Source organism: Ursus maritimus, unplaced genomic scaffold (genome assembly GCF_017311325.1).
Source record: "Ursus maritimus isolate PB19 unplaced genomic scaffold, ASM1731132v1 scaffold_20, whole genome shotgun sequence".
Taxonomy (NCBI): domain Eukaryota; kingdom Metazoa; phylum Chordata; class Mammalia; order Carnivora; family Ursidae; genus Ursus; species Ursus maritimus.
This window is the reverse complement of record NW_024424453.1, coordinates 22,150,015-22,172,084: the sequence shown is the minus strand read 5'-3', so window position 1 is coordinate 22,172,084 and position 22,070 is coordinate 22,150,015. Positions and strand designations below refer to the sequence as shown.

General features: G+C 34.4%; 1 protein-coding gene and 1 pseudogene across 2 annotated transcripts in view; both read left to right on the top strand.

Moving 5' to 3' along the window:
• The window catches only part of SLC25A36 (solute carrier family 25 member 36), a 54,488-nt gene that overhangs the window by 20,201 nt on the left and 12,217 nt on the right, over positions 1–22,070 (top strand). Inside the window, exons 4-7 of one of the 2 annotated variants that reach the window (XM_040636745.1) lie at positions 231–331; positions 8,144–8,210; positions 10,634–10,923; positions 13,087–16,988. In XM_040636745.1, coding sequence (XP_040492679.1) covers positions 231–331; positions 8,144–8,210; positions 10,634–10,923; positions 13,087–13,280 — 652 coding nt within the window. In that variant the 3' untranslated portion in view covers positions 13,281–16,988. Of the gene's footprint in view, positions 1–230; positions 332–8,143; positions 8,211–10,633; positions 10,924–13,086; positions 16,989–22,070 lie in introns of those variants that run through there. The other variant, XM_040636746.1, reaches the window with a different exon arrangement.
• On the top strand, positions 19,497–21,923 carry LOC103681629 (annotated as a pseudogene).

Below are 22,070 nucleotides of genomic sequence, written 5' to 3'. Positions count from 1 at the left end.
CTTTACATTTGAGGAACTTTACATTGAAGTTTGTCTTTTAATGAGTCAGTGCAAAACATACCTCAGAGTCTACATGGAAAAAATATGTAAATTAACCTGATGTTACATGAGAATGTGGCTAAGACTTTGTTTTTAGATTTCTCTAAAATTAAAAAGATCAATTTACTTATCATTTAAATCTAATGAGTTATGCAACATGCTTATTGATAAAATTTAAATCTTTGTTTTAGAGCAATATATTTTGCTGCTTATTCAAACTGCAAGGAAAAGTTGAATGGTGTATTTGATCCGGATTCTACCCAGGTACACATGATTTCAGCTGCAATGGCAGGTATGAATATATAATATTAAAAAGCAGAAAATTTTCAAAACCTAGAGACTTAATATTGAATTATGATTTTATATTATATAGTTAAAACAATGTGCTTTTCATTGATTAGCATCTACATATATGATTCTTATATTTATTGGTATACAGTAAATTTGATCAGGAGGTATACTTAAAATCTGTTATAAGTTGGCATTTTTGTAATCGGGTTTGTGATAGTGTACAGGTAGTTAATATTTACATGTCTTGTGTAGTCCACTGAATATTTAGTGATCGCTTTTGACAGTTTAAAGAATCCAGCCATAATTACACTATAAATAAGTTATGCAGCTGTAATTTACTCTTCTCTCCTCAATTTCTGTTAGTGCCTTTTCCCTTTTTGCTGCATGTTTTGGCTTCTGTCTGAAATGTGCCGGCAGTTCTTGGTAAAGTATTCATTTTGTCCTGTGCTCAAATGCTGAAATTTTTGTGATGTATTACTGATAACTGAGAGTTACCGTTTTGTATGTATTTTGAAAAATATGTTTAGCATTCCATATAAATCACAGTAGATAGTACTTGAAATTTAGGCACTGGCTATGTGTACATGCTTGCTATAGAAATGTTTTCCAGGGACTCTTCTATTATCATTGTTGAGTATATATGATTCTGAATTAAAGCAACTAGTTCTGGGCCTCTGTACTGCCTTAAAGATAAAAGATTGATTTGACCAGTCTGGTTCTGGAATCATTTGTTGCAATGCGTGTTAGACAAAGCCGTGACCTTTGGTTCATTCTCTGCAGTTTTCTGAGATTCGTTGTATATTTAACCGTACCTCACATTTCCAAATTATGCTATGACTATAAAGCAAATTATTAACTACTTTCATCAACTGTTGAGCAGTAAATTGGTGTCAGTTACATGTTTAATAATGAGTGCCTTAAACTGTTAACCATTTTCTGTTTAGAAATAAATTGGATCAATTTGAACCACATACTTTAACGAACCAAGTGTAAGTTGGAAATAACTAATTTCTGAAAGGTCAATAGCCGTATAATCTACCATATACCTCACAAATTATTTTCAAGGCTTTTTATATTTGATAATTGTTGACTGACTCATTGAAGTTTTAAAGCTGAAAGGTAAAAACCTTAGAGGTCAAGGTGGTGAAATACTCTTATTTACCCATGAGGGAGAGATCTTGGGCAAGTTATGTAATTTATGTGAATTTCTCTTACCTTATCTTTGGAATGTAGGTTGCTCTACAAAGATTTGGATTTGGAGAATTAGTTCTTTAGTACCATAGAGATCATCTAGTTACAACTAGAAATTTTTTTAAATGTACTTTTTATAGATGTTGAGTATGGATATGATTTTTCCTCTTCAAATTTGAGTGGGTATAAGGTAAAAATTAGTGGCTAATTTCAAACTATATAACTGTTATATTAGGATCTTTAAGAATATATTTCTGGATTACCATTGTTTGTTTTTTAACCCCAGAAAATTATTAAAGAAATGCTAATCATTTTGTTTGTTTTGGAAGACTTGAAGTCAAGAAAGTGGATGAGCAGTCATCTGTAGTTGAGGATGGTTGTTACATATTCAGTAGTACAGATTTAGGGTTTCAGAATATCTTAATTCCCAGTGGAACATCTTTTTTCATTAGAATATCTGATCAGAGTTTATTACTACTTTTGTGTCATGTGGTAAAGAATTTCAGTGGAATTGTCATTTTGCACTTTTCTCTCAAATGTGTACAAATGTCAACTCATAGTTTGTTTTTATATTGATAACTGTTTTCCAACTTGAATTCCTTGAATTTTTGTAAATTGATGGTCTTATCATTGCTCAGAGATTATTGCACTATATACTTACTGTGTAATTTGAAAATACTTCTTCCATTTGTTTGCAGTTACATTTTTCTGAGAATTGTGCTTTCAGAGCTTCCTTGCACTATTCATGAGCATTAACACTTAGCTTCGCAGTTTTTATACATAACTACGTGGTTGGTGGAACTGAATGGTCCCATGCAGAGTCACTAAGGTAGCCTTTTGCCCCCTTCATTCTTGAAATATTTAGACCAGATTGCTCTGGTTTTTCTTCAGGATCATTTTTAGAAGTCTTCTAAATATGAATTGGGGGTGCAAAGTGCTTAGAGGCAGTCATGTGAAAAATCGTTTTTTAACTGGCTATTAAAAAAATGCTAACCTTGTCACTTTGGTATCAAAAAGTGCACTAAAATAGACTGTTTAATGATATTGCCTGCAAGATTTTGCCACATCAAACAACACACACATTAAGGATTTTAATAACAGACCTTGTACATAATTTTTATTCCAGGTAGCCAGTTTTGATTTTGCATTTTATCCATATGAACTAAAGTGTTTAGGTAGTAAACTTTTTTTTTTTTTTAATCAAAATGACAGTTTAAAGTGGATCTTATTTTGGTTTGTTGTAGTTTTTCAAGGGAATGCTATAAGACTTTTATAAACCTAAATTTAGAGGTATAAATTGAAAAATTATTTCCAGTTGGAAGGCTATTTAATAAAAATAAGTAATGCTGACTGTGTTTTACCTTTTTTTTTTTTTCTTACATGTAACCTTTGTTAGACTGAGAGTATTTGTTTTGTTGAGGTTACTTGTATGTTTTTGTTTAAATGAATGAACCTGCATATCCCTCTCTATCTATATACCTAGACACAAGTGTGCCTACAAAAAATAGTATGGTTTCTTTATAGTAATTCCCAGTTTTCAGAAATTTTTATCTGGAGCATAACAGATTTTTATATACAACATTACAGATTTAAATGAAAAGAATTCTCATTTTTATTGGATTATATATTCAAACAGTTACTGCTTAATTTTTAAAATACCAATAATGTAATCATTTAACATTTACTACATAGCTAGTGGGTTTTATTTGCTAATAGCAATCACTGTTATTTTTCAAGATACATTTTCCTGTTGACTTAGTTTATTATTAAAGGTTAAGTTTTTACTCATTAAGGAGAAATTTTATCTTGCCTATAGAAAATATATTTTTTAATATTTTATTTGTCCATGGCAATTTATTCAGCCAAATGGATGGTTGGACAGATGTTTTGTGTGTTTGTATATAAACATTCTTCCTGTTTTTTGTTTTGTAGAACACAAGAAATTAAATACAAAATAATCCAAAATATTCCATAAAAATGGATGTGCAGTATTATTGGCCATAGTGCAAAAGGTGAAAGGTACAATCGTAGCAACATATACTTTATTTTAATTTTAAAAAATTAAAATAATTACAAAATGCTACTTGAAATATTTTGGGTTTTTTTTTTTTTTAAGATTTACTAAGAAAAAAAAGATTCACTAGGTAAGCTGATTGTTAAAATATAGAAAATTGTGACTTCACCTCTGAACATGGTAGATGATGATTAGGAAAATGGGATATGATAATCCCTTCTAAATATTTTCTTAGATTCCCCATTGACAAGGTTAGCATTTTTTTTCTCTAAGGCAAAATTCATCTTTTAGGTAAGTATTTAGACTCTGAAACTGCTGCAGATGGCAGAATTTTCAGTACTCGGTGCATTTTTTTTTTTTTTTTAATTATGGCCCATTCTGATACTCCTTTTTGTTTTTTAACTTAAAATTTTCAAAAAAGTTAGATCTCACAGTTTATATTTCTGAAATCCTTCCAATGGGATTCATTTTGTACACATGTTTCTGATGAGGTCACTGCTTGTTGTTATGATACAGAAAAGCCTGTGTCTATTTTAGGCATTTACTGTACATTTCTCCCGAGAAAAGAGTGAGATCGTGTCATCTCATGCTCCCCATCCGCAGGTCACTTCCTGTAGAAATATGGACTAACTTAAACCTCGTGAGTACTGATCTGAGCGTCTCTTGCAGCCTCTAGTTATAAGAAACACACCCTGGGAATATATAATAGCTGTGGAATTAATAGAAGGCGGGAAATGAATTTTTATTTCCTGAATTTGTGTGTGCGTTCTGAGTATTTCATAAAACTTTAATTCTGATCCCTTTAGAATATTCCTTCTAGAAGGAAGAATGGGGTAACTTTTCAGTCATCGTGTAATAAAAGCCTGGGGTCTTCAGCTTGGCCATAATAGCCTTGACCTCAAAAGAATTTGATGACAATATTTAAGATATACATAGTTGTAAATGGTATCATACCATCCTACAACTTTTAGGAAAAACAGTAGTTCTCTTTTTGCTTAGCATAACATATTCTAAAAGTCTAATACAGTGCTTTCTATTCTCTTGTCTGTTGATACTTAGCTTTCTACTTTCTTGCAAAAACATTGATCTTAATACCTACCATTATTTTCCAATAAATGCAGGGTAAGAATATATGGGATCTAAGCTGTTTTAGTTTTAATTGGGTTGGTTGTTTTGTTTTGTTTTGTTTTTTTGTAGTTGTAATGTATTTCTCTTAGAAGGTTAGGTGGGCTTTGTTCTTACAGAACTTGATGAAATAAAAAGTACTGAAAATGCAATATCACGGGTATCACTCACTTAATGAAATAGACATTTTCAGCAAGTTTCCTATAAAGATTTCTGTTAATCTGGTTTACATTATCAAATGGAGTCTTAGACAAAGCAAAACTTTAAAACTTGCATTTTGAGAGTTTAAAAAAAAATTCTGATAAAATTCTAACTGCGCTACTAACAATATGGCTAATACACTGTCACTTCGCTTTTACTGACTAGAGCAATATTCTTCTTAACCTACAAATAGATCCTTCATATGACTCTAAGTCAGTTTTAACATTTAACAGGATGCTCAGAATATTAATATGAACTAGAATATTTTCAAAATTTCACATATTAAATGCCAAAATAAAAAGTAATAGTAAATTTCTAAACTTCAGGGAAGCCATTCCCAGTATCCTTGTATATGTTTTTGTTAGAAGTAGGAAGATTTGTTTAACTTTGGCTGTTGGCCAACTTCACATTGCCTTACCATATATAATTAAGTTAGTAATAAATTTTTGCTTCTTCCACTTGTTCATTTCTTGAATTAATAGACTATATTTTATAGGATTAATTAGCTTAATAATGTCTAGTTAGTTTATTAGGTAGGGTATCTGTGGTTAAGAGAATGTTAATAGCATAAAATTCTAGGACCAGAGTTTTAACTGTGCTAAAGACCAATAGCTAAAAGTCTGTGGGTTATGCCTCGATCCCGTCTAACATAATGGTTTGCTGGCATTTAGGCTAGTGTCTTTATTAAAAGCTGGCTTATTATTGGGAGAGGTGAGCCAGAACAACTCTAGTAAGTACAAGTTACTGATAGTAACAATTATAGAGGGATACGATGACAATACTCTCACTTACCTGAATTTTAATGTTTCCTGTCCCATAGATTAATTTGTATTTGGAAATTAATTTTAGTTAAGTGAGAAATACCTGTTGTTTGCATCCTGTCATTGCTCATTAATATGTACAGAGAATAACTAAAAATTTTATTCATGGATATTTGAAAAATTCATTTCTAGTAATATTTATAAATATTGCAATATTTTAAAGTTTCCATATATGGAATTTTTTCAGCCTTTGAGGAATTTTGTGACTTGGAAGAATATTAAGCTTGGGTACTAAGTTTATATTTTTGGAAATAGAATTTCTGTTTTTTAAAAAAAACTTTGATGATCGTCTTTTCAAATAAAGTACAGTAGATTGAGATTTTTACCTAGGCCTTTTTTTTTTTAAGTTTGGTGTAAGGATTCCCAGTTCTTTAGGCTTTCAAAATTTAATGAAAAGCAAATTTTTTTTCTTAATTTCCACAGGATAATTAATAACCATTGTGAATAATGCAGAATATTTTGTTGCCTTGTGCTGCTTTGCAGCCTTTCACTAATAAACCCCCTAATATTGCTACACAGACATTTAGCTAATATAAATATTTAAGTTTAAAAACAAAAGTCATCAAATTAGGGGTATAGCCAGAACACTGATGTCTGGTGCACATTTGCTTTAAAATAGAATTTGAATGTATTTAGTTTGAGTGTTTCAGTTAGGAAAATGAAGGTTAAGAAAAGAAAAAAAATTCTTTAGCTTTATTCTCATTTAAGCCAGGATATGCAAGAAAAATCTTTTCCAAGTAAAATATTTAAACGGCTCTAACAGTTTAATATTTTTCTTCTCCTTTCCTTTTACCAAAAATTTATATATGAAAAGAAACTCTTATTTAAAAATGTTCCTGATAACGTATCCAAAACTTTAAATTTTTATTATTTTAATACTGGCTTATACAAAATTGTTAGTCCCATACTAGTTTTATACATATGTATATAGTATTAAAAACACTCGAGAGAAATGGAGACTATAGGACTATTAACAAGATAGTGAAAGGAGTTATCAAACCCAATTTTTATTCCATTTATCATGTTTTATAAATAGATACAATTTAAGCATCCTTTTGTGAGACATCTGGCTATTTCTGTGGTGTTAAAACAGTGGATTAAGGAAATAAAATTTGAGTTAGCTAATTATCTGACATTATAGAAGGTAAAAGAACCTATGAGACCAAATTCTGCTTCGTAAACAATTTAGTTAAATTATTTTGCATTTTAGATATACCCGTAGTGACTTTGAAAGGCAAGAAAAGGTTTATGATTGGTTCTGCACTATATGTTAACTTAAAAAATTATTTTTAAGTGTGCCACAGCATTTTTCTTCCTGAAATAACTTTACTCATATTAAATGTGCTGGTTATATTCCACCTTTCTAAAAAAATGTGGTTCACCTGCCTATTATTTGATAGAAAGTATTAAAATAGTTAAGATTCTTAGACACTTCTGCATATGTTTTCACTGAATTAAAGGCCAATTGAATAAATACAGTTTGATGTAGTTCTATGAAGTTTGTGTAGTGATCTTAAATATTCACAAGAAATATATTAAAGCCCCATTTTGTATAGATGAAGCAATTTTCAAAATTCCCATTATCAAGATTGCAATTTTTTGTGCTATTTTGTGCTATTTTTCCGTAACAGTAGGAAGATAGAAAGTAAAAGATAAGCACTAGTCTAGAAACGATTGTTCCAGAGATCCTAATCTACTAACTGGAATGAGCCATCTTAGGCGACCACCCCTCTGCACTGATAGTACATAGTTCTTAAGTTTTAAAGCAAACTAGAACTACCTTCTACTCTGAGTTTCTCTCTTCAGTGTCTATAAAAGTGAGAGGGAAGTTCCAATGGGTAACTTTTCGAACTTTTGAATTTTTGTATGTGTTTAAGTGGATGAGCAATAGATCTGTCCTTTTAACCCTAACAGAAACCTTACTTCTGTGATACCATTATTTTAACAGTGTTAGTAAGTATATGTTCGTAAACGCATTCATAAAGGCAGACAACAATCCTTTCTGTTACACAGCCAGCCTAATCTCAAATACAGTAAATGCTGACCTTTAGGTAGAATCCACATTGAATGCAGGGATTTGGACCTCAGTAGAGTTTGCATGCTAAAAAGCCTTAAAATACACCAAATTTCTATGTATTTGTAGAAATGGGTTTCTAAATTTAGCTTAGAGTGTAGAGGGCGCCCCAGAGAATATTCTGAATATGTTGGGAAAGGAATTTATATATAATCAGATTTTGCTCTTAAAAGAATTTTTTAGTTACGGTCAGAATTTGAGAATGTAGATTGGAAATAAACTACAAATGTTCATGGTTGTGTGTGTTTGTAAAATAAAAGTGTATAGCATACATCAATTAATAGTTTATACATTTTCTTAATATAGATTTATATGATTTTTAAAACCTTAAAGTGAATAGTGTATTCTTCATTTTTACCGGAGTTCATTTTAAACATGTTTGTTTAGGTTTTACTGCAATCACAGCGACCAACCCTATTTGGCTTATAAAGACTCGGTTACAGCTTGATGCAAGGTATGTTAATTCATTAAAACTAAATTAAAGTTGGTTTCAACTGATTTTTCCCCCTAAATTTATATCCGTGAGATTTCAGTGCCGTATATCTAGCCATGTCTTTCCCCTCTTTTGCTGCTTTTTTTTGTTTGGTTTTTGAAACTTGGGTCTATCGTCAAAAGCAAAAGTGATATAATAGTTGGCAATATGAGACTTTCTAGGGAAGAAAGTATATTATGTGTTATGTTTTTAAATAAAAGAAAATGAAAGAAAAAGAGTAAATATTAGCCAAGCCCAAGAAGTGGTAATTTTACCTCATGAATGATTATAATTGGTCTCCCAACAGTTAAACAACCCACATGACCAACTAGTCTAGATTAAATCTTGAAGGATCATTGCTCAAATTTAGTAACCTTATATAGAGAGAGGCATCTCATATATTCATAGATTTCGTCTATTATCAATGACCACTTTGTGGTAGCAAAATTAACGTATGTTGAGCACATATACTGCTCGGTTCTAGAGATATACCAAGAAACAGTGGGGCCCAACTTTAAAATGGAATGTTTTTTTTGAGCCCATTTTAAGCAGAAGCAGGGCTCAGTGCAAACCTCATAGGTCTTAAGTTTAGGGCCTTTGGAGTGTTTGGGAACTGAGCAAAGTCCAGAAGCAGTACAGCTTAGAGTCTTGCCATCTCAGTTCCTGTTGGCCTGTAGGATGGTGGATGGGGAAAAGGAAATACTTTTATAGAGAGGTGATCCTATTGCTGTATTATAATAATAATACTTCTGAAACTTTCAGCTTTTTGGTCTAGAGTAAACTTGTAACAAATTTTCACTGTTATATTTTTAGGGCTTGGGAAGTCTATATATCTCATAGACTATAAATAAAACTGATCTAAGAAATCATTGATAATTATGCCTGTTTAAATGTGTTTTCCAAATTCTGTCACATTGAATCTTATGCTCTTTGGAGACTTGAAACATCTCTAATTCTTGTTTCATCCAGAATAATTGAAATGAAATCTTAAGTGTCATGAAGCAAAATTCGAAGTTTACTTCTTAAAGCCAAAGATCTGAAAGGTGATGGTAGTTAAAACAACTCAGAGATTAGAGAAATGAGAAGATGCCAGTCCATATTATACTATTATAAACTACCAGGGATATTCTTCAGTATGTTGTAGGGTGGATGTGGGCGTGGGGGGGTGGTCCTGAGAAAAGAATGGCTTAAAACTCTATTATTCACTTAAAATTCTAACGGAAGCCAACGCAAGTTCTTAGGTTTGGGGGTGATGGGGAATGGGACGGGGTTGGGGTAATAGTTAAAGGTTGGTTTGAGGATGCTGATGTATACTATGAAATCAAGAGCAGGGCTGATGTGTTTGCATATTACCCTTTGGGACTTGTAGCATTTTAACTTCTTGTGAGGAGGTCTCTGGCAGAAACTGATCACAGGTGGTTTCACGGATCATTCAGTGAAGAAAGTATTCATTCAGTGTCATTAGTTGAGGACAGTTATTAGTTCAAGACAATAATTCGTTCATAAAACTGGAGGAATTTGTAGGTTATCAGGTGTGTGTCTTAATTGTGTTTTTGTTATGTCAGAAATAGGTTGTATATAATTGATAAATAGGTGAATTTTCTATTTCTTTCCCTGTAGGTAGCATTTAAACCCATTTCTTATAGATAAGGTCTATTGGGAGAAACATAGTGTAAGGTAATATTTTACAAACTCAAAATTATATACCTATATAAGAGTAGATAACACTGCCCGTAAATAGCACTAAGGAAGTTTTACTGGGCACGATGCTCAGTAAATATTTGATAACTATAGAGGTCCTCATTCACTCTTCACCACGATACTGACACGAAAGATAGGGCCTGTTGCCTTCAAAGGATAATAGGAAATTTGACTTAAATTCACACATTTTTTGGGAAGAACTGAGTGGGTTTGGAAGAATCCCGCAGATGCACAAGTATTGATTAATTACACTCCTTGCTTTGTGATGTACTATCATCGTTGGTGTCTCAGTCACTCTTTTATGTTATTAAGCGCAGAAGAAATCTTCTCAACTTAGAACTGGATTTAATGATGTAATGTGAGAGTTTGTTTTTATCTTGAACTGCAGCCACAGTGTATTTGGACTAAAGGATTTTATTTCTTACCCCTACAATACAAACTTCAATGAGTACATGAAACTGAAGATTTAATGTAGTGTATTTTGCATTAGTAAAATAAACTACTTACATGTTACCCATCTAAGGTGACAAACTTGGGACAAAAGAATAAAGTCTAAAATGAACGTTACAAAATTCTGGTTTCACTTCTCCATGAGTTAAAGAGGATAATTCTGTATTTAGAGTGGCATATTTCTACTATATTTTATTGACTTTATCTAAAAACCTGTACTACTTTGTAAAAGATTTTTCCTTTTTGCTCTTCAGGAACCGTGGGGAAAAGCAAATGGGCGCTTTTGAATGTATTCGTAAAGTGTATCAGACAGATGGACTTAGAGGATTTTATAGGGGCATGTCTGCTTCATATGCTGGCATATCAGAGACCGTTATCCATTTTGTTATTTATGAAAGTATTAAGCAAAAACTACTGGAATATAAGATTGCTTCTACAATGGAAAATGATGAAGAGTCTGTAAAAGAAGCATCAGATTTTGTGGGAATGATGCTAGCTGCTGCCACCTCAAAAACTTGTGCCACAACTATAGCATATCCACATGGTAAGAGGAGTTGAGATTCTATGAGTAAAATTCTGTTAATTTAGAAATATTTTCCCATGTCAGCCAGTGGCCTGTTTATTAGAACATTTATGATTTTATTGAATTCAGTAAAACAAAATATAGTTCTTAGGAGTTCATCATAATGCAATTAAATCTGTGTCAGTAACTGTGTTAATAGGTCAGTATATATTATGGTAGCATGATGGAGACTTAGCATGCACCCGGGACCGTCACATTTTAGCCCAGAGTCAGTCAGATTCCAGCCAGGTGATGTTTGGGCAAGTTTAAAAAAAAAAAAAAAATGGATATACGTGGTATACTAGATACTTTATATATATTATTGGCTAATCTACAAAAAATTCCTGCAAAGTACTTACCTTCTCTGTTTAAGTCTAAGTATGCTAGAATATAACCAGAATTGTCTTCATTTTCAAATGGAAAACAAGAAATGTTAAGATTAAGTTGCTGAAGGTCACACAGCTTACTCAGTGGAGGAGCCCAAATTAGAAATGAAGTCTATAATCCCAAAGGCCAGCCTATTTTACATGATTTCATGTTGGCAAATAAGTATATATGAATGATTTATTTCTATCTAAGTTTTATAGTGTTAGCCTGTTTCATTAAAGTGTAGCCTTTGATTTTGTTGTGTTTGGGGTTTGTTTTGCTTTGGATTTTTTTTTTTTAAGATTTTATTTATTTATTTGTCAGAGAGAGAGCACAAGCAGGGGGAGCATCAGGCACAGGCTCCCTCTGAGCTGAGCAGGGAGCCCTATGCAGGACTCGATCCCAGGACCCGGGGATCATGACCTGAGCCGAAGGCAGACATTTAACTGACTGAGCCTCAGAGGTCCCGGGATATTTTTTTTTTTTTTTTTTAAAGTAATCTCTACACCCAACATGGGGCTTGAGATGAAGAATAGCATGCTACACCGACTGACCCATCCAGGCGCCCCTGCTTTGGGTTTTTAATCTAAATGCTTCACTTTTGTTACACGGATTAACATTTACATTCATCCTTGTAAATCTAAGGCTCTGATTAAAGCTATATCAGGACAAATGAAACAAGGCTAGGAGGAAATGAGTATTTGCTCTAAAATGTAATTATGAGTAAAACCAACTCTAACCAAGTTGGACTGTGAACTTACCTCTGTTTCCTGAGAGAAGTTCATAACTTCTTTCTTTAAGAGAAGTCAGAAGAGGACAGTATCAGCGTTGTTTAGGTTCTGGCCACTATGGGATACCTAGAACCGTGGCCTGCTAAGGGTAAGAGACAGTTTTGGAGTTGTAAGCACCCTGTCTCCTCAAGTGAGATGATGTCATTACAAGAAGAGGTAGTTTATAAACAATATTTTGGAGTGGAATATATAAATGGCATGAGTTTTTAGTATAGGACACAAGAGATTTCAAATATTAACATTTGCAGTGAAAATAGTTCTAGGCCATTTCCCTCAGGCCCATCAGGAGTAGTGTGTTGGAAAAACAGACTCTTCAGTAGAGAGCTCTGAAATCTTGTCCCAGCCTCTACCCCCAACTGACTAAAACCTCTCAGCAGTCCAATTTCTTCACCTTCCAAAACTAAGAAAAATGTTTATATCTCTTAGAGCGCTAAAATTTTACAATTTTTGCTTAGTTAAGCTTCCCAGATGGGGCCTTTTAGCTAACAGCTAATATTTTGAACATTTTTAGGCTCATGCACCTGAAATTTCATGTTGGTATCTGTGAACCATTGAGACTGGATTATTCTGTTTTCTCATTGTGGGGTCAACTTAAGAACATTTGGGTTTATTTCTCACCGTATCTTTCTGTATTCATCTTTGATACCACCTACATTCCCTTTTCTGTTTCTTCACCTTTTCCTTACCACATGTATTCTCCCTTTCATCTATAGCTAGTATACAACTGACACTTTTGTTTTATTCTTTAACCATTCAGGAACCTGTGAAATTTTAGAATTCGTTTTTATTATTAGTGATTTTAGCCAGCTATCTTAGAAGTTTGGTGTTATTGTGATAAGACCAGTTTCAATAAGTTACATATTAAAAGTCACTCCCTTATTTATTCTGAGCTTACACTTAAAGACTGATAAATGGGGTGTGCTCAGCATTAGGAGGGTATAAAGATACCACTAATGTTTTAAAATGACTTTTTTTCCCCCCTAAACAGAAGTCGTAAGAACAAGACTACGTGAAGAGGGAACAAAATATAGATCTTTTTTTCAGACACTGTCTTTGGTTGTTCAAGAAGAAGGTTATGGGTCTCTTTACCGTGGTCTAACAACTCACCTGGTGAGACAGATTCCAAACACAGCCATTATGATGGCCACCTATGAATTGGTGGTCTACCTTCTCAATGGATAGCAACTTCAGGCTGCTGTACTATGAAGAGGGAAGACCAAAAGATAGCAGTGGACCATGCAGTATCAAAGCCAGCATGGTGGACAGAAGAAAAACGTTTGGGAACATGTAACTATGCCTAAGTGGAAGTTTGGTTGTAGGAATTAAAGTAATCATAACCACATTACTTGGTCTTTTTCAGTAATGTGAAAAACACCTAGGCTGCCTCTAAGAAAAAGCCTTTAGAAGCACTCCTTCCTCCAAATTGCCATTTTCTCTACCATGTCCACGGGACACAGTTGCATTTTGTTGATTTATGGCAGTCAGTATAGTATGTATTCCATGAGCACTTTTCCAGTCTAAACAAAGCCATCCCTAATTGTCTAAATATTATAACTATCCAAAGATAGTATTGACAGTCATAAATGTCTTACCTCTGGCTTCTGTGTAATTCCTGTAAAATTGTAAAATAACAAGAATAAGTGAGATCCTTAGTATTATTTTCCCATTTCCTTGAGAGGATCTGGAATATTTTAAAATTAATTATTTGACATTAATAGTCACTAGTTTTGACAAGTAATGAAATAATGTCTAAAGATCTTGAGTATTTTTAGCTTTAAAATGTTTTAGTTTTCACAGCTGACAGGTGCTTGATGTTGAGCATAATGTGGACACTTAAGTTGGTCATTAACATATCAAGCTCGGTGGTAGTAGTTTGGGACAGAAGAAACCAGTGAGATGTTGATTCTTGGCCATTTGAATGACTTGAGCACATCCTCATATCTTCTCTAACTTTACAATACATGAATGAATGCAGTTGTCTTGTCAGGGGTTTATTAGTTATGAACTTGAATTATCATCTATCATACTAGGTATCATTTTCCTAAAGTGGAAAAATTCACCACTTCTGAATCTTTTCTCTGTTTGCCTTCACATTAGGAATTTGAACCATTGAATTATTTCCAGAAGATCAATATAGATTGCATTTATTTTGTAGAGAAAATGGTAATTTTCAGCTTTGCCCTAATAGGTTTCTTTTTTTAAGGTGACGTAAATATCTGGGGCAGTATGAACATAGAAGAGGGGCCCTCTGCTGTCTGATTGAGCAGGTAGTGATCCTAATTGACCACAGTTTTGTAAATGAGCAAACTGCTTTTGACAAGAAATTTATGCTATCCTGATTTCTTGAATGGTAAATCATAGAAAGATTCAAGTTAATTCAGATTAAGTGTGCTAACAGGATATATCTTTTACATTTTGCTGTTGAGTTAACTGTACCTTTTAATACTTAAATGTATATATGTATGGCCCTTGTGAAGATGTTTGCTGTAAATCTGTTAAGAGAATTTTGCTAATGGATGTGCTATACTGGTGTATAAAACATCTACAATTAAACTCCAGTGTGGTACTCATTTCAGTATAGATGAACTGTACATTTTGTGCAATGGCTTTATCTTAAGAATGACTCTTTGTGAATGCACTTTGTGGCCTTTTTTTGGGGGGGGGGGTGAGAGTAGAGAATTCCATGTTAAGTTTTTTTCTTTTTTTTTAAACATTGGTCATGTATTAGGCAGAAATCATGTTCAAAACATTTTTCTGGGTTTTAGATATGGTGTTTTGGAGATCTTTAATAATATAAATGTTTTACGTATTCTGTGTACACTCTAATGCCCCAACACAGAAAATCATAGTATGTCATTACAAGCTTTCTCTGCTGTCACCAGTGAAACACAGTGCCCTCTTGAAAATTCCTTCACCTTTATCGTAACTCCTTATATTCAAGAGTAACTGGATGTTTTTGAGGTGCTTTGATTGGAATTAAAATATATTCCAATCTCTTTGGAGACCAAAGGCAAATTCAGTTTCATTACCTTTGGGATTATTCGTACCTTTTATGATGAATTTTAGCTTTGACATTTATTGTGACATTTATGCCAAAAAAAAAAAAATCTAGGGGTTTCTAACTTAAATCTGTAGAGAAAGTCTCATCTATAGTGTTTGCCTTTTCAGGTGCCACTTACACTGCCTAATACAGTGCCATTTGCCTTGCAAAGATTGGTAAACTTGAGTTGTGTTGAATGTAGGACAGAGAGTCTCTCTGATGTTAATGATCTCAGTACACCACAAATGATTGAGAACGATATGAAAACCAGCAGCTAAGGAACATAGTATTTAGTGTTAGCAAATACATAATAAGTGTCCTTCAGGGATGAACATGTATTCTATTCCTGTTTGGATTTAGCAAGTAAAATTTATGTTGACTTTAGTGCATTATATTCACCTTTTAAAAGTGAGTGTTCTCTGTGTACTGGAAGAAAAGATCTTAGATTTTGTTTCTTTGTGCAACAACTGGAAAGGGGCAATGAAGCTTATTTTAATTTTTTTTCCCCAAAGCACAATCTGCCGTAGTTTACTTTATGTGTGACAGAGATAATTTTAAAAAGAAAACTATATATAAAAGTTGTATATAAAGTTTGTCTCTGAAACATTTTTTTGGAGATTTTTTTAATTGATGGAAGTGTTTAAAAAGAAAAACGCATACTTAAAGGATTGAATTTTTTTTAAGCTGTGTTTTGTTTTCATCTATTTTCTATCAGATGACTTTTTATTTCTAGTATAGAGGTCAGCAGCATTCTTCAGATTTGTCTGTACTTTTATTATAGAATTTTATCAGGAAATTGAATTGAACTTACTCAAGTTAAAGCAGTAGATACTGAAAGAGTATGCTCATAGAGCAGCAGATAGAACTTTGATACCTGTGGCTCATAGACAGTTTCCAAAATTTCGAAGTCCAAATCTGAGAATTACCAACCCTGTGACTGTGGGGTGTAATACAGTGCTTTTGAATCCAGGAAAAAAACTGTATCACCAAAGCTTTGTCTTAATCTTCATTATGTATGTAATTTTGTGGAACCAACCTTACTAGGTGGGGCTCACAAGTAATTTATTTGTAACTTTGAAACCACGATAGAATATTGTTATTTAATCCAGCCTTTTGTCTCCTAAAACCTGATGCCCATTGTGGAATAGCATTATTGTATTAGGACCAGGGTGTTAAAAATAATGAGTGTTTACTCTTTTACTGGAGTATGAACATGTCAGCATTTTTAGATTTAAGTACTAAAAATACTGAGTTGAACTTGAAGGATTTAAGTGTTAGAAATCAATCTATCCTTTACTCTTCCAGCATTGTTCATCCCTGTCTTTTGTTGTTTACATGCTCTTCTGCCCAGACTATTAGTACTGTAGGGACCCCTTTTGGGCTGATCTAATAGTTGAGCCTTTCTGTCTACTGATCATGACTTAAACATTCCTAAGAAAAAGGTATTTCTGAATGATTTAAATTCGAAGGAATTTTAATTATATAAAAATATTTCATACAATGTGCTAACTTTCTGCCCACCCAAGTCTCTTCTCCATCATGCACTTATATTTCTTGTTAATCTATACACTGCTTTTTATGCTACTCCTTTTAGAAACTGAAAATTCTAGCTTCGCTCAGTTTTTGTTAATAAGCATTTGAATGTGTACCCCCTCATATGTGAACAATTAAATTATGATTAGTCATAGCTAAATAGTCAACTTCAAAAGAGTTGGTATCTTTTGACCATTTATGTGAGGTTTGCTATTCTCGCATTTTGTGTACATGGCTGTAAATTATGTGCATTTATTCTATTTATGTTAACTAGCTGAATTTTATTTGAATTATTAAAATTAAAAAATTAAAATATCCTTATGAAAATATGGGGTTTTTTTCCTATAATGTATTCTAATATTTTGGTTGGGTGAGAACGTAATCACACTTTCTTAGGATTATGTGAAGAACAAAAGTGCATTGCCATTTTCAAGGTAAGTGTTAGGCTGCGATCTGCTAGACATAGTGATATCTCTATAGGAAACAAAAGGTCAAATTGTTTAATTCCCTCGCAGGTCAGTAAGATATTTCTGTTCTGCTATATATTCCACAGGTTTATTGATATTTGGGTACCATACTTTTTGTGAATCAAAACATCCAATTTGTAAAGAATATCTGAAAAATTTGAGCCTAATGAGGTTATTTGATACCTCCCTAGGTTGTAATGATTTTTTTTTGACATTTTATCTTACATCATTAGTTTTTTATGTAGTGTTCAACAGTTCGTTAGTTGTGTATAACACCCAGTGCTCATCACCACACGTGCCCTCCTTAATACCCACCCAGCAGCTGGTTACCCCATCCCCCCCACCCCCTGGTTGTAATGAATTTTTAACTTCATGACTTTGTGTTAGTTTTGGTTTTCACCTTTCAGAAAGCTAAGAATATTAAAAATTAAAGGGCTAGAAGCTTGTTAGAATAACCAAACGAATCCACATATGATAGGTTGAAACAATTGACACAGATAGAAGTGTTCTGCAGTACCTACCCATGCTACATTTTGTCTGTTTTAAGTTTTCACAAGTTCTAGCTACCATCAAACATCACTTAGCTTTGTAGGTGAGGAAACCAGGACAAATTTTTCGTGTCCCTTTTCTCAAACGTAAAACTGAAAGCTTTTCTACTACTTTCCACTGAAGACTGAAATATTGGGTGAAGTGAGGACGTTGGCAAAATAATGGTTGAGGTTGGTATGACAAGTATATTTTAATGCTTAGTGTCCCAATTTTAAATTGTGTGTTTATTACTGAATATTAGAAGCCGTGGTAGAGGAGGGAATTTGTGAGTGTATTGTTTCTTAAGGTTCAAGTATGACATCCACACAACTGATAAACTCAGGCAAGAAAGCAAAGTGTAGTTAAATGGTTTCCTTTATTTTCCTGATTTTTTTTTTTTTTGCATCGCACAAACCAGCTGGCTACCTTAATGTATATGGAATCAGTTCAGTAATTTAAATTCATAGAGTGCTATGTTTATACAGTGATTTCATGTGGTTTTCCAACAGCTTATAGATTGGGTGAATAGACAAGTGATATTTAGAGGGCTGTTAGTCACGATGGGCTTTTTTTGACTTGGTGTTCGGAATCTTAGTTCTGTGTTTATTTACTACACTAGATTGTTCAACAGCCTTTCGGATGAACACTGGAATGAGTAACAAAACAAAAGACGGTTTAGATGAAAGATGTATGAGGATTGGCTCAGGATGAAACATACTGGGGAATAATAAGAACTGGAACTAAGTATATGAATTGGAACAGTGAACCGTTCTTGAGGCTGATCTATACAGAGCCTTAGGTTAGTACCGAGGCCAGGAGGGAAGCACTGAATCCCCCTCCCCCACAACCAAAGCATCTTTGTAACAACATAGCAAGTCAAACTTAAACATTAGGTTCAATTGTAACTTAGGTGAGCTGTTTCAATTATGCTACCTTTGGGCCTCAGGGATGTCATATGTTCTCTGGAAGTGTCATGGTAATTGATTCTTTTAGAAGGATCTGGAAAGATTGGCTGGAGAGAATAGTATTTAAACCAGACTTTGAAACAAACTTGACAGGCTGATTTGGGGAGGGGCGTTCCTTGTTGAAACAAAGATCCAAGTGTTCTAGTAGCCCGTCAGGAGAAATAACCCATTTTCTTTTATTCTCTCCTGGGAATTGATACAAAAAGTGTTTTGAGGGGCGCCTGGGTTGCTTAGTCAGTTAGTTGAGCATCGGACTTTTGGTTTTGGCTTGGGTCATGATCTTGCGGTCGTGGGATCCAGCCCCCAGTCAGGCTCCACACCCAGTGTGGAGCCTGCTTGGGATTCTCTCCCTTTTCCTCTCCCTCCCCATCTCCCCCTCCGCATGCTCATGCCTGTGTGTCTTCTCTCAAATAATAAGTTTTTTTAATTATAAATTGTTTTTATTAATATAAAATTAGTATTAATATTAATAAAAATAAATTTTTTAAAGTGTTGAAATTTTGAAACCAGTTGTTAGACCTAGAATTTTAAACCTCATCTCATTCAGAGGAGCTCATCACATCCAGCTTGACAAAATTGAGTGCTAGACTCCTGTTCTCTGTGTCCCAGTCCCTCACACTTCCAAAGCGCCTCAGTTCCTTCTTAAGTCTTTAGTTGTCAAGGATAAAAGGCCCAATTTCAATTGCTATTTCTGAATCTTCCTTTTCAAGATTATCCAGTTAAGATTGATCTCCGTTGTATGAACTTACTCTGAGGTGTTTTAGTGGCGTAGGTTATTTGATCTGAATTTTCCTAAGTTACGTGTTGATTTTTGTTTTTTGTTGTCTCCGCCCCCACGTATGTGCTAGAGCAACTGGACATCAGTATGGAAAGTGAGCCGTTACCTCACCATACTCAAACGATGAATATGGGTCTGAAGGAAAAAATTAAAATTGCAAACGTTCTGGAAAAAAACAGAGTATCTTTGCAACCTTGGATTAGGCAGGGATTAGAGTCCACAAAAAGCAACAACCATTAAGGAAAAAACCCTCAAAATTAAAAACGTTATTAAAGTAAATGTGCAGCCATGGGCTGCAAGAAAATATTTACAATATATCTGATAGGGTATGTAATAAAATATACACATAAACAGACAATGACCTAAACACTATTTTAAAAATAAGCACATGTAAAGATGCTTAACATGGTTAGTAATACAAATTAGAACCACAAATAAGATAACACAATATAGCCAAGAAAATGACAAGTAGATACGAGACCAAGGATATAGAAACAATTGGGACTCCTACGTTGCTGTTGAGAATGTAAAATGGTACAGCTACTTTGGAAAGATGGAGTTTTTAAGAAAGTTTAAAACTATTTCTATGCTACAACCCAGAGAATAATGAAAATCTCCACAAATCTTCATAGAAGCTCTTCTATTTCTAAAGGTGGACATCAAGGGAAAATCAATTATAAGTTCATGCAATGAGATACTACATAATAAAAAGCAAAATAAGAATTATTGATATGTGCAGTACTGTGAGTATTAAAGACATTAGAGGAAAGAAGTCTGGCACAAAATAATATACACTGTATTCCATTTATATGAAGGTCAAGAACAGGCAAACGTAGTCAGTTTGATAGTCAAATTAGGGTACCTGGAGTTGGAGAGGAGAAGCTGACTAGCAGAAGGTCTAGTGAAAGTTTCTGGTGTAATGGAAAAGTCCTACATTTCGATCTGGGTAGGGTTAAACAGGTGTGTACATAATGTGAAGATACATTATCTGTAGATTTAAGATTTGTTCACTTTAAGCCTGTTTTTAAAAAATCTAATGCAAAGTTAAAAAATGCTACATAATGAAACCCATGAAGGCTTGATGTACTGGAATTATCAAAGTATAGTTCATAAAATAGTCATGCTTAGTATGTTTCAAGAAATAAAATGGTGATTTTAAAAGTACTCAATTTTGGTACCGAGTAAGCAGGACCTCTGAGCTACTCACCTTCATAACAACTAGATCTCAGCACATGCTTTTTGAAGCATAGCTCACAAAAAGTAGAAGGGTTTCCCCAAGGACTTTTCCCCTCTTCCCTTTCCGTCCCCCATGCCAAGCCCAAAGTTAAACAACTAGAACTGAATGGATTAATCAGGGTGGGGCCTAGTGCTGGGGCTTAGGTCTCCAGGTGCAATTATAACTGGGGTCCAGGCTTGAAGAGCAGGGGTGGGCGTCAGCAGACTGAGGTGCTCTCAGGGTGGGTGGGGGGTACTCCCCCAGATACCAGTAGAAGCAGAATTAAATCTGGTGGGGAGAAAACTCACCAAGTTAGACCTACAGACTCTCATAGCATTGCTTCATGATGACCAAACACAAGACCTGCCACTGTGAGTGTTTACAGAAACATGGAAACAACAGATTTACACCATCAAAGACTTAACGAGCTAAAATGCAGAGTAGCTAGTAGTAATTACGAAGATGAGCATACAATATGAACTAGGAAACAGACTTAAATAGTTAACCATAAAAATGAAAACTACAGAGCAGTAGCCGCAGCTTTGGAAACATGGTGGAGCAAGAGCAAAAAGATCCCATTGGTTCCCAGAAAATCTCCTGAAAAAGAAGAGGGCTTATCAGCCCCTTAAAGCCACTCAAGCAAAGCAGGCAGGCACTTTTGGACAAGAAGGAGCAGAAGGAAGGAAAAGAGCTCAAGTTTAAGCGACTGGAATGGTTCTTACATGATTCCTGGCGTCAGCATCTTGACAGGGCGCGCCTCAGAAGGCTAGAAGTGAAACCTCGCGGCTTGAAAGTGCCAGATAAACATTCCTTGGCCTTTGTTGTATGCATCCAAAGGATTAACGGGGTGAGTTCACTGGTGCAGAGGACCATTGCGAGGCTTCGCCTGAAGAAGGTTTTCAGCGGTGTCTTTTTCAGAGTAACCCCTCAGACCACAAACACTGTGTATAGTGGAACCACTTGTGACCTGGGGATTTCCAAATCTGAAGTCTGTCCAGGAACACATCTTGAAACATGGACAAGGTCAGGAATAAAACCATCCCTTTGACAGACGACACGGTGATTGAGGAGCACCTGGGGAAGTACGGTGTTATTTGCTTGGAAGACCTCATTCATGAAATTGCCTTTCCGGGGAAGAATTTCCAGGTGATCTCTGCGTTCCGTTCTTTCCATCTCTCAGTGGCCCGTCACGCTACCAAGAATGGAGTGGACTTCCTCAAGGAGGTGGGCTTACCTCGCCCTCTAGCTGACACGTCAATCAGCTCATAGGGCAGCTGAATTCAACCCAGAATATCTGAAAGCTCAGTGCATTGGTGGCGTGTGTTTTGTCTTTTGGCATTGTTACCAGTATCTTCAAAGAAGATTATTTTCTGTTATGTCTTCAGAAACTAGAGGGAGGGTCAAGGAAAAGATGCTGATGCTCCTGGCAGGCACGTGTCATCACT